A 16,062-nucleotide genomic window follows, 5' to 3' on the forward strand; every position below is an offset into this window, starting at 1 on the left:
GGCAAATATTACTGGCAGCCACTGATGCCCTCATCCCATTAATGATTTTTTAAGAAATCTTCCTACATCTCTTATTTAAAACTGTATCCCCAAGTTCTTGTACCACCAGCTAATAGGAAGATGTTTTCTTTGTCTACTTTATCTCAACGTCTCATATTCTCATACACCTCAATCAAATCTCCCTTCAATTTCCTTTGCCCCCAGGAGAACAATCCCAGTTTCTCTAACCTAACTGTGTAACTAAATTCCTTCATCCCTGGAACCATTCTGATCAATCCCCTCAACGCCCTCTCAAGGACCCTCAGTTGCTTCCCAAAACGCGGTGACCAGAACTCTCGTTGTAGCAAAGTGTGTGAAAATTGGATAGATAGAGGGAGGGGACAGACAATGAAAAAGAGAAAGGGAAATAAAGATGTGAAGATGCACCAGTGAGCAGAGAGAGAGTTACAGAAAGAGTGAAGCATTTGTACCTGGCATGGAAAATTGACCAATTTTAGTTTAAAGTCGTGTCAAAAAACACTAAAACCCTTGGGTTTTAGCAATGAATCCAAAGACCCAAACCTAACATAAAACGTGCTGCTGGTATACTTCCAGTAGTGGAAGTGTACTGTCTGGGGCAGGATACGAATAATATCACTCTGTAACAAAGAATGTCACCTTTTGTGTTTTACAGTGGCTGTTTGTTTTCCATTCTCTTTCCTCTATTTATAATAAGTGCAAATGAAGCAAAGACCCCGATGAGATCGTTGTGAGTACACTTTGATTCCAATCTCTCATACTGCTAATAAAAAAACTCAAATGTGGTCATGAATTGTGTTTGGAGAGTGGTGGGGGTGGATGGGTAGAGGTTTGATGGTGCCATCACACAGATTAGTATCATAGCACCTTGCACCAGGTGGAAATGAGGTTATTATGCAGCATTGTGAATGGGAGACCAAGTTTTGTCCGTGACATCTCCCAGGATGGGTGATATTTCCCAACTATACAAGTGTAAAAGTTTAAAGTTTAGTTATTAGTGTCACAAGTAGGCTTACATTAACACTGCAATAAAGTTACTGTGAAAATCCCCTAGTCGCCACACTCCGGCGCCTATTTGGGTACACTGAGGGAGAATTTAGCATGGCCAATGCACCCTAACCAGCACGTCTTTCAGACTGTGGGAGGAAACCGGAGTACCCGGAGGAAATGCACACAGTCACGGGGAGAACGTGCAGACTCCGCACAGACAGTGCGGACAGACCCAAGCCGGAAATCGAACCCAGGTCCCTGGTGCTGTGAGGCAGCAGTGCTAACCACTGTGCTACTGTGCCGCAGTGTGAAGAGACTGAGTGCAGCAACTTCAATGTTGTGATTTCAACTCTAAGGTATCGAATCCAGCCCTGGCTGATGAAGGTCTCTACACTTTCTCAGCTGTAAGGACGCTGCATGAATTGCGTTTGAACAGTCCCAACCCACTTCCAAAAGCCCAGATCTCAAAACTACTCATTGATGCTTAATATAAGTTAGTGGATTGGCAACTTCATCCGAAGTTACTACTGCTTATGATTCACATGTCCATCATTCGGACAGGATGGCCCAGCACAGTGGGTTTTCCATGTTTCTGTTTCTTGTCCCCACCCAAACCCCATTGTGAACAGCTCCAGTCTCCCTGCAGCACAGCCCACCATTACAGCAGTCAGTGACTGCACATTGCAGCTGCCAGCAAACTTTCCTTCCCCTTGGCGAGTGGATACCTATAGATTAACTGGTTAATCCCAGCAAGGGGCACATAACCCCCTAATAGTGCAGGAAGGAAACAAGATTAAAAATTTAGAAGTGAATTTAAGTCTGAGCTGACCTGCTAAATTGTCACCACTCGCAACAGCCTGGAAAATTATGATACAGTAGGAACTTTAATAAAACACGCAACAACAAAATTCAAGGCTCGTGCGTTGCAGAACCACATTTATTTGCCTATATTTTATACACCTTACAACAGGGTGAATACAATGCAAAATCTTAAAATATAAAAATGTTCACGTCTTAAAACATTTTTAATGCAACTAAGAATTACTTCAATATCTTAAAACAAGAGAATTGTACAACATCTTAAACATTGCAGAATAATACTCAAAAGCCTTGTTAATCAGGATTTCTGCACACCACAGCAGGAATTTTAATCAATTGAACGGCAATAAAACAAACTTTCACAGTTGGAAGTCTCCAGGCAAGAGGAATGGGTTTTAAAAAATGGTTGTGTAAAAATGCAACTAAGGCAAGTGACAAATACACAGATAAGACTGTAAACATTTTACTTTCTCCTTCTCTTCCAGTCATTTCCAGCTACATCTCTTCTCCTTCGTGATCATGCTCAGCAATAAACTCTTTCACAAGACGGTTCGTATCCAGTCTGCCATGACAGTAACAGGGTCAGCTGAGCATCTGCCATCTCCTCATCCGTCCCCTGCCAAACACAGACCAACGACGCAGCAGTAAATTCCGGTTGAGGGCAGAACCACCCCCTGCCCGCTCCCTTTGGCACATGGCACACTCAAAAATTCATTGCCCAAGAAGGCAGGTTGGTTCTACTGGAGGCTTTGTCGATGAGTAGCCACAATTCGCTTGTGTCTTTGTTGTGAATGTGGATTGTACCTGGTACTCCAGACCTGCCATCCACCTGTCCACTCCTCCTCTTCTCTGAGCCTGTGTAGAATTCACCCACGTGTTACCGAGCTGGGAAGTAGAAGACTTGAACTTCCGTCTGATTCTAAAGTGGTACACTTTTAAGTACAAAGCATTTTATAGAATATGTGCGAGTGAGAGAGAATTCACAGCTGAAATATTAGCTGACTTGTGCCTGAATGTTACTTTTTGTACACATTTGTGCCAAGTATGTGACTTACAAAACATTGTGCGTTCCTTTTTGTTGTTTTACTTTGGGGGGGGCGGGGGGCCAGAATGAGAGGAATGGTGTGTGAGGTTGTTCAAATGTAACCGTGCTTGTGTCAGTATTAGTCTCAGTCCAGATAACCATCAGGGATTTCATAATGAAAACGGTAACTTGTGCTCTGGTTCAATATTAAACCAGTAATAATTATGGTAAGTGTATTTGTGATCCCATCAAGTTAATGAAGAAGCCTGATTTGTTTGAAAGTTCAGTGATTCTTTTCGAAGAGGAGGGATGGAGTACTGCAGTGGAGTTTACAAAATCTTGTTCCTTAGAGACTGACAGATGAAGCGATTCTCCGATGGAAATTGTGCTCTGTCTAAACTGCCCCCCCAAGCCCGAGGTGTTTCAGTCAGGGAAGTACTTTGGGGCTGAATTGACAGTGTTGATACCACTAACGTTTAGGTATGTGGCTAAATCTCAAACTGTCCGACACTCTGGCTGAACAAAAGTAAGTTAAGTAACATTGAGTGGTGTGAATACTGTTGGAGCAAATTGTGAATGGGCAGGATGACTGAAAGACAAATGGTCACAGCTGCTCATCCTCTGATCTATCATCCATTTGGTAAGATCATGCGTTGGTGCTATCCAAACTTTGTGGTTTGTTTCAGTTCTTTACTTCTGGATGTTTGCTAACATATTTACTGAACTTGTTGCTGTTCAGTGCCCCCTGCTCTTCCACCCCAACATTGCTGATGCTTGAACCAGGCCACTCCGTGACATTCTTAGTTGACCTTCATTTCATTGTTGACATTACTTTTCCTTTGGCTCGATCTCAAGTTATATCAGACTCTTGGAATTGTGCTGCAAGTTGCTACTGTAATGAAAACAGAGCCACACAGAACGAGTTAGCTATCAGGTCCACTGCAAATGTGTTGCGTTCCAACAGATCTGAGCATAGAGTTCTGTGTACAACTGGGAGCACTGGGGGAAGAGGATGTGAGGAGAGGAGAGAGAATTAATTGTTGCTTGCTCCTGTGAAGAATTCCATTACTAGGGGAGTGGGAGAATGCAGATGGCCTCCAGAAATAGAAGAAAGAACAGAAAAGGACATTTAAAAACATGCTGCTCAATCTTGGCAGTTTCTGTATCAATTAGTAAGGAACAGTTAGAAATTCTATAATGACATACATTGGAGTAGACTATTTTCCTTTCACCTTGAGGATTTGAGGTTGAATATGTGTGGATGGAAGAGGGCGGGGGGGGGGGGGGGTGGCGTGGGTTAGTGGTTGCACTATTCTATTCCCACTGACTGCGTAAAGTCCATTGTGAAATGGGTTTTGGGTGCTTTGATTCAAGCACAAATTCCCCCTCTCCCTCTGCTTCCCACACATCTCTGAATCGATGTATTCATTATTCTGTTGCTCTTTTCATCATTTTCTGCCCTTGTCTCATCTCCCCAAAACCCCATTACACCTTGATGAGGTACAGGTCCACAAATAGCGTCTAACTCCTCATCCTGGGTACTGAGATCACAAGACGTTTACAAATAAAAGTCATTTGCCCCCATCGAGAAAGAGCCTATAAGCCCCTGTCACACCATAAAAACCATTCCAGGCTTTTCATCTTCACTGTCCTATCCTTAAACTCATTCTGTAACTTTATCCGAAATTTTTGAAACAAGTCCTAAGTTTGCCTTTGTACCTATACTGCCTTGTCCTACTGCTACTTTTTTTTGGTTTGAAAGTGTGTGCCAGATCTCTGCGCTTTCCTATATACTTTTTATTAAGATCACTGGTCAAATCCACTTCTTTCTAGGCTGAAAAGGCCACGTTTCTCCAAGTTTTTTACGCCTAATTCCATCCCTTGATGAGCCGCATGGCCTTTCTCTCTCTCAGCTGCTTTTGGGGCTGCAGTGTTATCATGTTTTTGGTGACCAGGACCAGTTCAATCAACTGTCTGAGGCAAATAACCCAAGGTCTTGTGGTATACTGAAAGAGTTTCACCTAATTTCAACCAGTTGATTAAAGTTGTTTAAAATGCTCCAATCTTTGAATATGTTTAATGCATTTGCCTTTTTAAACTCATCAACTACTTTGTGCGGATATAAAATGACTGGTTTTATGATCTACAATATTCAGCACCTTTCTCTAGGTTCGCCAAACTCCTGTGAGCTAGCCTACTGTACCCTCCTTTAGGCAGTTCCTCCCTGTGACCAACAAATGTGGGGAATAATGATACCTTTCCAACTGACCTGTTGTGCTTCAAGTGTGTGTGATTAGCGGTAACAGACTGGTTTTAGTTCACAAGTGTAGTCAGCACATGATGAGGCGCCGAGTTTCTTCCTCTTGCACCAATACCACAAGCAGCAAGCAATTCTGCCTTTAGCACAAGCACCAAAAAAGGGGAAACCAATGTGTTTGTGTCGGAGAGATTTGTCTTTTTGTCCATCTGAGATACCAGATGGTGCTTGTTCTCAATTAATATTCAGTAGGACTCGAGTTACCATGTGTCTGTAACATCAATGTCTATATAGGCAAGAAATTACTTCTGTAAAACAAGTTTTTAAAAGCCTCCAGACCTCTCAAAGAGAAACCAGAATAGCCAACACCAGGATGACGTACACTATTGTGCATTACTTACCAACAATTATTTTGCACTGCGCTGATTTGAGCCTTAGTGTTGCACCACACTGATTAGTCAGCATTGGAAGTGGATCTTGGCAAGACTTCTTAACCCTGAATATATAGAACTAGCTCCTCTGCTGAAGGACATGAAGATGACACAGATTCTACACACCTACTAACAGCATGCTGACCATCCAGGAATTTTTGCAATATCCAGAAAGTATTTACAGGATCTTGTATGATTCTTTGTTTTGAGGATTCACAGCCTATGAGATGTTGAAGTGAACTAATTGATAATGTTCTGCAGAATTTGCCATTTCCATTTTAGAATCGCTTGATCTTGCCTGAGAAAGGGGTATATCCTCCCTTTTGAAAGTGCACGGTGTAGGATTGACCTGTTTAGTGTCTAAGTTGTAGGGGGACAGTAAAGGGCTACACTTTTCCAAGCCAGGCATAAAAACAAGGGCCCCTTTGTTTGCATTCTAATTATCACACACTCTCTCTCCTTCGCTCTCTCTCTCTTTTACCCGCCCCCCCCCCCCCCCACCCACTTCCTCCCTATCCCACACATCCCCAGCATTTCTGTCTGTCTCTCATTTTCCTCAGATTTTTTTTCCTTCTCAGCCAACACAACGGGACTTCGCTAGAAACCTCTTCAATAAATTCTCCCTCTAATTCAGCCCCCCAGATTTTATTCTATATGTAAGCTATCGGAGTTGCTCACTTAGATTCCAGCCTGCAACTCATTCTTCAGCAGCCCTCGTTATTCTATATTAATTTCTGTAACAAAGGAAATCTAATCCAAAAGAAGACTGGTTGTGGTTAGTATGTCTTTTGATTACCGGTGGTGCCCCAGCAGCAGACTGGTTTTGGTTCACCAGTACGATCAGCAATGGGTGGGTTGGCAGAAAGCATCTACGTTCACCCAAGAATTAAAATTACAGGTTGTTTCAATGGGTTTTAATGCTGTCAAGCTGTTGCTTGCGTCGAGTTATTTACATTGAAAAGATGTAGCCTGAAGCTCTGTTCAGTCGATAATACTCTTGGAAAGGTATCCGTAAGAAGCACGCAGGCTGAAGTTAACCCCTTTGTCTGCATTTGAAAGCTCTGTAATTTAAGGAGTGAGGTGCATCTAAGGAATTTTAATTTACAGTCGGGAGCAATAAACAAGGCAGGGTTTGTGGGCGTTCTTGCCAGGGCCACTATCTAATAAAGACAGATGTGATGCCATTTAAGCTATTAGTGATGGACTTTCACTGTTAATGGAGTGTGCCATGATAAATTAATGAGCTGTTCAGAAAGAAATTTATAATTTCTGGAGCAACATGATAAGAAAAGAGCAAAACAAGTAGCTGGCACTGCGCCTAGCACAGCCAGCACACTAAGCTCAAACTCAGCTCAGTCCTACTATTTGCATGTTAGAGTCATAGAGTTTTACAGCACAAAAAGAGACCCTTCAGCCCGTCGTGTCTGTGCCAGCCATCATGTTGGTTAGGGCATAAAATTCCTCCGAATGCTACCTGGATGAAGCTGTTATTCTGATGTCTGCTGCTGCAAGCAGGAATCGTGGATAGCAACAGGAAAGTCCGCCCCTGCTGATTTTACCACATCGCCCCCTCCAACTCCTAACTCTGCTGAGACCAGTTGTAGAGTTGCCGTTGTCACCTGATGATTCAGCACTGAACAGATATTGACCCTGGGGATTCTCTTCCCCTCCCTCAGTCCGTGCATCATGCCAAACATTGCATAAACCCTACTGCGTACAAATTAAACCAACTTTGCAATCTGCTCTTTCCAGGCTGTCTACACTAGATTACATCAATTCCTGCCCAGAAGGCAGGAAATTAGTTCGCACCAACTCGAATTAATCTGCAAAGTTCCTGCCTTTAGATTTAAAACAATAACACACCGAATAGAACATTTAAGGTTCATTTCAATAAAAAAAAGAAAAGGTGAAATCCTGTATCTGACTGTTAAATTTAAAATATAGAATAAAATTATAGAAAAGATACTTCAAAATTAAAATAAATAAATATATATATAATTTATAATTAATTACCTCAGCAGGGGAGAAATTTATTCAGGAACTTCCCAATATGGGATGTGCTCAATGATGCTTCACATTTCTTTTACCCAATTTTGTTTGGGTTCTTCTGGGTTTAAAAAAAAACAAGGTAGTTAACTATTTAATTAAACACTAAAATTCATTTTAAAAGAAGCTCTGGATGCCCTTGTTATGCTGTGACATGGTTCACTGATATTGAATTTAAAACTTACCATATATCTCACTCCCAACACCCTCTCCCCATCTACAATAACCGAGGGTGGCATGGTGACACAGTGGTTAGCACTGCTGATCACACCCGGGTTCAATTCCCAGCTTGGGTCACTGTCTGTGTGGAGTTTGCACATTCTCCCCGTGTCTGCGTGGGATTCCTCCGGGTGCTCCGGTTTCCTCCCACACTCCAAAGATGTGCAGATTAGGTTGGCCATGCTGAATTGCCCCTTAGTGTCAGGGAGTGAGTAGGGTAAATAAGTACGGTTATGGGGATAGGGTCTGGGTGGGATTGTGGTCGGTGCAGACTCAATGGGCCGAATGGCCTCCTGCACTGCAGGGATTCTATGATTCTATAATCTCCAAACTCATTAACTCAACTCATTGCATGATCACAGAGAAAAGGTTCACTGGAACTTTTTAAAATTCAGAATGGTGAGATTTGCCTGCACTTAATACAGTTTGAACCGATTACAGGCTGAAGAACTCTTAAATGCTATCAGATCCAAGTCTCCTAGTCTAGATGGAAGGCACTTGCCTCTGCTGGAAGACTGTTCTTTTATGATAAAAAATTCATACCACAGAAATCATAGCAGCATTAGCATCATTATACCGTACAGGGAACTCACCAGGGCGCAAGGTTATATCAAATGGTCGTATGTATTGCTCCAGTGTTATAAAGAACAGAGCATTGACAGTGAATGCTGCTTTTGATTTGAGTTAGTCCCAGTCTGTGTGTTGTCTGCCTCACAGAAAACCGTCCTTACCATTGTAAATTGCACATAGCTCGTGTTTGTACTCTTGTATTTCAAATATATTTTGTGTGACTTGTGTAGTCTGAATATTGTGGTGTAAGTGAATTGTTAACCTGCGTCTGTGAGGCTTCAGCGATTAATGGGTTATCAATATCTCTCTGGCCCTTTTTCACTGCTTTTTAAAATGTATGCTTTAACTCTCATCCATGGAGCTTCCCCCGCTGTGAGGCATGGTTCAGTCCATGAAGCTACCTGCCCCAACTATGAATTCAGGTTAGGAGAATGCAGCCTATAGACATAACTCTATTCATTGCAGCTTTTCGGGCAATTCACCAGGAGATGCAGGAAGGATGCAAACAGTTTCCCCTGCTTGCACGTGCTCACTTGTGCTGGACTGACTAGCCATTTCCTGTTCAGTCAAATCTAGGATTTGGTTTCCACTTTCCTGACAGCAGCACTGACAGTATTCTCCGGTGTAATGTGACACTAAGCTCACAGGGCTCCAATGTGCAAAACCCTATTTAGATGACAAGATTCTTTTTCATCCTTGCAGATACCGTCCACAGAGCTTCTTGGGCATTCTCTGCCATGTGATGTACCATTATATTTATACCAGTGTGAATCGAAGGCAGATTGTGACTGCCTTGATAACTGAAAATGTTGCCTCACTGACTGGTGAAATCTTCGAGCAACTGAGTTACTTTGAGATGGGCACAGTAAGAAGTCTCACAACACCAGGTTAAAGTCCAACAGGTTTATTTGGTAGCACGAGCTTTCAGAGCGCTGCTCCTTCAGGTGAGTCCTTCATCTGGTCTTGTGAGACTTCTTACTGTACCCACCCCAGCCCAACTCTGGCATCTTCGCATCATAACTTTGAGGTAGACTTAAAGGCTATTTCTTCATCTTGTCCTTTCCCACCCCGAAGGTTACGTCAGGCAGGGGTGGCCCCAAGAGGCTATTCTCCAGTGTAGGCTTAGTAGGATGGTTAAGTGTGGGGGCGTCACCTCTAAGGCTGATCCCAACATTCTTCATATGCAGCAAGGATCACTGAACATTAACCCATTGTGCTCCAACTTTTGCTCAGGCTGAGATCAGCTAACTCAACACAGCTCGGGCTGTGGCTGGGACCTCCCTGGTTGGTCCGAGTCTATCGCACCACATGCAGTATTAACTCACTGATTATCCAGGGGACCACCCTCTTCTCCAATTATTCTAAATGGTACAGCACTTCCTATAACCAAAAAAAAAGGGATGTAAAATATTATTTCATAGTTAGAGGGTGCTGAAGGACAACGTCCTGAGGTTTCAAATCAAGCTGCTTTTAATCCTTTATATGAAGGACAATATTCAACTTTATTGTAATGTGCATTTTCAGATTTCATATAAAGCATGTTGTTTTCAAACTGCAGCAAGCTTGAGCTGTTCAACTTACACTTTTTAAGAAGGAACAAGGTCTTACTTAACGTGCTATGTTTTGTGAACTTGTACAAAGTAATTTTAAAAGTCGTGTTTGACACGTTGTATGCTTTTTGTAACAAGGACTTGGTCCTCAGCCCTTGTCATAAGACTGAGGACGACAAAAAAAAATGGAGCTCAAAATGTATTTGATATTTGTCAGTGTATACACCACTAAACATGAAAATAAAAGCACTTGTACAAGTTGGGGTGACATTTTCTGAATGAGGCACTGAGGAACGAGAATGTTTGTCCAACTCGATCCAGAAGCTGAACCGCAGTACCAGGTTCGATTCCTGGCTTGGGTCACTGTGCGGAGTCTGCACATTCTCCCCATGTCTGCATGGGTTTCCTCTGGTTTCCTCCCACAGTCCGAAAGACGTGCTGGTTCAGTGCATTGGCCGTGCTAAATTCTCCCTCAGTATACCCGAACAGGTGCCGGTGTGGCGCGATTAGGGGATTTTCAGTTACTTCATTGCAGTGTTAATGTAAGCCTACTTGTGACACCAATAAATATAAAATAGCATTAAGTGGTGCTAGGCACGATAGTGAAACTTGCATTTACTCCAATAATTCAATTAAACTACACTCAGATTAAAACTTACACCTGCACTGTGAAAAACACACTCCCCAATTGGCCTTATTGAAATGTGAGTGTAAACACAGATTTGATCAAAGGCAAACCACGTGAAGACAACAATTTTGAACAAAACACTGACTGGAAATCACTGTCTTAAAATTTTCTAAATTGCACTGGCATGACATTTTGGGATTGCAACAGATCCATCAGCATTTAAGAGTCAAGTCACCTAGTTTAACATGAAAGCAAATTACTGTGAATGCTGGAGTCTAAAACAAACAGAAAATGCTGGAAAATCTCAGCAGATCTGGTAGCATCTACGGAGAGAGAACAGAGCGAATGTTTCAAATCTAAAGGATCATCCAGACTCAAAATGTTAGCTCTGTTCTCTCCACATGCTGTCAGACCTGTTGAGGTTTTTCAGTATTTTCTGTTTTTTGCTCCTAGTTTTCAACAATTCAGGACTGATCCTTTGTCAGCACTCAATTCCCACTGGAAAGCTTCACCTATCGTTCTCAGCTGCCAAAAAAAATTTTGTTGCCCAGTTCCAGCTCTTGTAGTTTTTTAGATCTGTTAATGGATCTCTCGTGACCTATTCGTGACATCTAGAATACAAGTGTTATAAACAATAGGTGCGTTCCCAACAAAATAATTTCCACCCCTCTATCACCTTCACATGGTCCATCTCTGACACTTCTCTTCCCTTCCTTGACCTCTCTGTCTCCATTTCTGGTGATAAACTGTCTACTAGTATCTATTACAAGCCCAGCGACTCCCACAACTACCTTGACCACAGCTCTCCACACCCCACATCCTGTAAGGACTCCATCCCATTTGCCTCCGCCGCATCTGTTCAGATGACACCACTTTCCAAAATAGCGCTGCCGATATGTCTTCCTTCTTCCTCAATCGTGGTTTTCCACCCTCTGTGGTTGACAGGGCTCTCAACTGCAATCAACCCATCCCACAGGCCATTGCTCTCACCCCCTCCTCCCCCCCCCGCCCCCAGAACCAGGATAGGGTCCCCCTTGTCCTCACTTTTCACCCCACCAGTCTCCACATTCAAAGGATCATCCTCCGCCAACTCCTGCATGATGCCACTACCCATCACATCTTCCCCTCACCCCGGCTTCAGCATTCCGCAGAGACTGTTTCCTCCAGGACACCCTGGTCTACTACTCCGTCATGCCCAACACCTCACCCCCTGCCCACGGCACCTTCCCGTGCAATCATAGAAGGTGTAAGAGCTGCCCCTTTCCCATCTCCTTGCTCATCATTCCAGGTTCTAACAACCCCTTTCAGGTGAAGCAGCGCTTCACGTGCACCTCCTTCAATCTGGCCTATTGCATTCGCTGCTCCCAATGTGGTCTACTCTACATCGGAGAGACCAAACATAGACTGGGTGAGCGCTCGCTTTGCTGAACACCTTCGGTCCATCCGCAAGCAGGACTCAGACCTTCCTGTCGCTTGCCACTTCAACACACCACCCTGCTCTCCTGTCCACATGTCCATCCTTGGCCTGTTGCAATGTTCTAGTGAACCCCAACACAAACTGGAGGAACAGCAACTCTTCTTCCGATTGGGCATTTTACAGCCTTCTGGACTGAACATTGAGTTCAGAGGATGAACTCTCCCCTCCACCTTCACCCCATCTCCATTTATTTTATTTCATTTTATTTAATCTCATTCATCCATTTTATCATCATTTTTCACTTCTATTTTTCCAGCATTTTCTGTTTTTGTTTCAGATTCCAGCATCCGCAGTATTTTGCTTTTATCTGACTGAATAATCAGTCGCATGAATAAACGGGAGGGAGTAAGCAAAGGAGCGATGAAGGGTGACATACACAGCAATATGGTAAGTGATGGCAATACTCTGGGTAATTTCGTAGAACAGGGTGTGAAGTATTTACCTCCAGGGATCGATCTTGGAATAGCTCTGAAAGACTGAGGGAGGGGTCTGACAGAACTGGGGTAAAGTTTCACAAACTAATAGCACCCTGAGGGACGGTTCCCAGAGTCTGGTAGACTTAGTTGAGCGATGAAAGCATTATATGAATGGTGTTGGGAAAATTTGGGCAGGTCCTTGAATCTGGGACCATGGAGATTTTCAGTGAGTTTGAAAGAAAAGATTTGCATTTATCTTTCAGTTCTGCTCACTATTTAATGTAAGAATAATGGGTAAATGGAGAGATGAGAAAATAGTCCAAGAGTTCCTGTGGGAATTGGAGAGCTAGGACCTGAGGTCCAACTAGTTAGTGGGGCGGCACAGTGGTTAGTGCTGCTGCCTCATAGCAACAGGGACCCGGGTTCAATTCTCGGCTTGGGTCACTGTCTGTGTGGAGTTTGCACATTCTCCCCGTGTCTGTGTGGGTTTCCTCCAGTTTCCTCCCACAATCCAAAGAGGTGTGGATTAGGTGGATTGGCCATGCTAAATTGTCACTTAGTGTCAGGGGACTAGCTAAGGTAAATTAATGGGGTTATGGGGATAGGGCCTGGGTGGGATTGTGGTCAGTGTAGACTCAATAGGCCGAATGGTCTCCTTCCGTACTGTATTAACATTAGATTTTTAAAAAACATTCAACACTGAGGTAGCTTCAACTGCTTCACTGGGCAGGGAATTCCACAGATTCACAAAACGTTGGGTGAAAGCTTGCTGGTTAGGTGCATTGGCTATGTTAAATTCTCCCTTGGTGTACCCGAACAGGCGCTGGAGTGTGGCGACTGGTGGATTTTCACAGTAACTTCATTGCAGTGTTAATGTAAGCCCACTTGTGACGCTAAAAAAAACCTTCAAACCGTAGTGGGTTTATAACATTGGAGATGTTCTTGGGGCGGCACGGTAGCACAGTGGTGAGCACTGCTGCTTCACAGCTCCAGGGTCCCGGGTTCGATTCCCGGCTTGGGTCACTGTCTGTGTGGAGTTTGCACATTCTCCTCGTGTCTGCGTGGGTTTCCTCCGGGTGCTCCGGTTTCCTCCCACAGTCCAAAGATGTGCGGGTTAGGTTGATTGGCGAGGTTAAAAAAAATTGCCCCTTAGAGTCCTGGGATGTGTAGGTTAGAGGGATTAGTGGGTAAGGTATGTGGGGGTGGGGCCTGGGTGGGATTGTGGTCGGTGCAGACTCGATGGGCCGAATGGCCTCCTTCTGCACTGTAGGGTTTCTATGATTTCTATGAGATGTCGGTTGGGATTTTACGGCCTTTTCCCCATCCAATTTTCAATAGTTTTCTGATGAAGAGAACTGGTCAAAGAAAATGACTTTTTTTTAAAACAGCCTGATCATTTTTCTTCAGAGTTTCACACAGCAGTGTTCTGAAGATTCATCTTCAATTCCTGGAGAGTCCAGGCTAATCCTGGAGGTTTGGGAACCCTCACTATTCCTATTGACCTTCCCAGTCTGGCCCCAGTCACTGTTGCAACCTGTGGGACCACAGCTGAGGCTTTGATTGACAGGTGCCCTTGCGCCGACCCTCCTGTATCCCATGAGGCAGCGCTGGCGGATAGGGTGGGTGGGCCACTCTTGGCGCCTCTGCGGCTCCTCGGTGTGGGTCGGGGGCGCGCGCAGGGGCGGAGCGCGCTCCTGCGGGAATGACACGTCCTCTCTGCGCTCTCAACCCAGCTTGCTAGCGGAAGCGGCGGGCCCGCTGACTGACAGCAGGGCGGGCCAATCAGCGGCGGGGGATGCGGCCAGCTCCCCTTCCAGTGGCTGGAGGGAGGCGGCTTCCGGGCAGCAGGTTAGGTTTCGCCGGCGTGCGCTCGGAGCTGGGCTTCGGATGGAGTGAGCGGCGTCCCCTCAGGTAAAGCGGCGATGGGCCCGGGGCCCACGGGAGAGGGGCCCCGGGGACTCTCTCAAACCCCCACCCGCTCTCTCTCCCCCTTTGCCCGCTCTCTCTCTCCCTTTGCCCGCTCTCTCCCTCCCTTTGCCCGCTCTCTCTCCCTCCCTTTGCCCGCTCTCTCCCTCCCTTTGCCCGCTCTCTCCCTCCCTTTGCCCGCTCTCTCCCTCCCTTTGCCCTCTCTCTCTCTCCCTTTGCCCTCTCTCTCTCTCCCTTTGCCCTCTCTCTCCCTCCCTTTGCCCTCTCTCTCTCCTCCCTTTGCCCTCTCTCTCCCTCCCTTTGCCCTCTCTCCCTCCCTTTGCCCTCTCTCTCCCTCCCTTTGCCCGCTCTCTCTCTCCCTTTGCCCTCTCTCTCCCTCCCTTTGCCCTCTCTCTCTCTCCCTTTGCCCTCTCTCTCCCTCCCTTTGCCCTCTCTCTCCCTCCCTTTTGCCCTTCTCCTCCCTTTGCCCTCTCCCTCCCTTTGCCTCTCCCTCCCTTTGCCCTCTCTCTCTCTCCCTTTGCTCTCTCTCTCTCCCCGCTCTCTCTCCTCTCTCCCATTACCCGCTCTCTCTCTCCCTCCCTCTCCCTTTGCCCTCTCTCTCTCCCTTTGCCCTCTCTCTCGCTCTCTCTCTCTCTCCCCGCTCTCTCTCTCTCTTCCCCATTGCCCACTCTCTCTCTCCCTCTATCTCCCTTTGCCCTCTCGCTCTGTCTCCCTTTGCCCTCTCGCTCTGTCTCCCTTTGCCCTCTCCCTCTCTCTCCCTTTGCTCTCTCTCTCTCCCTTTGCCCGCTCTCTCTCTCTCCCTTTGCTCTCTCTCTCTCTCTCCCTTTGCTCTCTCTCCCTCCCTTTGCCCGCTCTCTCTCTCTCCCTTTGCTCTCTCTCACTCTCAATTTGCCCGCTCTCTCTCTCGCTTTGCCCGCTCTCTCTCTCTCCCTTTGCCCGCTCCTCTCTCTCCTTGCCCGCTCTCTCTCTCCCTTTGCCCGCTCTCTCTCTCTCCCTTTGCCCGCTCTCTCTCTCTCCCTTTGCCCGCTCTCTCTCTCTCCCTTTGCCCGCTCTCTCTCTCTCCCTTTGCCCGCTCTCTCTCTCTCCCTTTGCCCGCTCTCTCTCTCTCCCTTTGCCCGCTCTCCTCTCTCTCCCTTTGCCCGCTCTCTCTCTCTCCCTTTGCCCGCTCTCTCTCTCTCCCTTTGCCCGCTCTCTCTCTCTCCCTTTGCCCGCTCTCTCTCTCTCCCTTTGCCCGCTCTCTCTCTCTCTCTCCCTTTGCCCGCTCTCTCTCTCTCCCTTTGCCCGCCTCTCTCTCTCCCTTTGCCCGCTCTCTCTCTCCCTTTGCCCGCTCTCTCTCTCCCTTTGCCCGCTCTCTCGCTCGCTCTCTCTCCCATTGCTCTCTCTCTCCCCTTTGCCCGCTCTCTCTCTCTCCCATTGCCCGCTCTCTCTCTCTCCCATTGCCCGCTCTCTCTCTCCCATTGCCCGCTCTCTCTCTCCCATTGCCCGCTCTCTCTCTCCCATTGCCCGCTCTCTCTCTCCCATTGCCCGCTCTCTCTCTCCCATTGCCCGCTCTCTCTCTCCCATTGCCCGCTCTCTCTCCCATTGTCCGCTCTCTCTCTCCCCATTGCCCGCTCTCTCTCTCCCATTGGCCCGCTCCTCTCTCTCTCCCATTGCCCGCGCTCTCTCTCTCCCCCTTTGCCCCGCGCTCTCTC

General features: G+C 46.1%; 2 protein-coding genes across 3 annotated transcripts in view; both read left to right on the forward strand.

Moving 5' to 3' along the window:
- Positions 1 to 12,416, forward strand: part of ei24 (EI24 autophagy associated transmembrane protein) — a 51,065-nt gene extending 38,649 nt beyond the window's left edge. The window contains exons 10-12 of one of the 2 annotated variants that reach the window (XR_013495582.1): positions 674 to 748; positions 2,313 to 2,557; positions 12,307 to 12,416. Coding sequence is in view for 1 of the 2 variants with exons in the window: in XM_078198855.1 (XP_078054981.1) it covers positions 674 to 748; positions 2,313 to 2,475 (238 nt within the window). In the remaining variant the exon portion in view is untranslated. Of the gene's footprint in view, positions 1 to 673; positions 749 to 2,312; positions 4,913 to 12,306 lie in introns of those variants that run through there. The other variant, XM_078198855.1, reaches the window with a different exon arrangement.
- Positions 12,417 to 14,090: 1,674 nt separating this feature from the next.
- The window catches only part of stt3a (STT3 oligosaccharyltransferase complex catalytic subunit A), a 73,486-nt gene continuing 71,514 nt past the window's right edge, over positions 14,091 to 16,062 (forward strand). Inside the window, exon 1 of the mRNA XM_078198854.1 lies at positions 14,091 to 14,356. The gene's annotated coding sequence lies outside the window, so the exon portion shown is untranslated. The remainder of the gene's footprint in view (positions 14,357 to 16,062) is intronic.

The sequence above is a fragment of the Mustelus asterias genome, chromosome 27 (genome assembly GCF_964213995.1).
Source record: "Mustelus asterias chromosome 27, sMusAst1.hap1.1, whole genome shotgun sequence".
Taxonomy (NCBI): domain Eukaryota; kingdom Metazoa; phylum Chordata; class Chondrichthyes; order Carcharhiniformes; family Triakidae; genus Mustelus; species Mustelus asterias.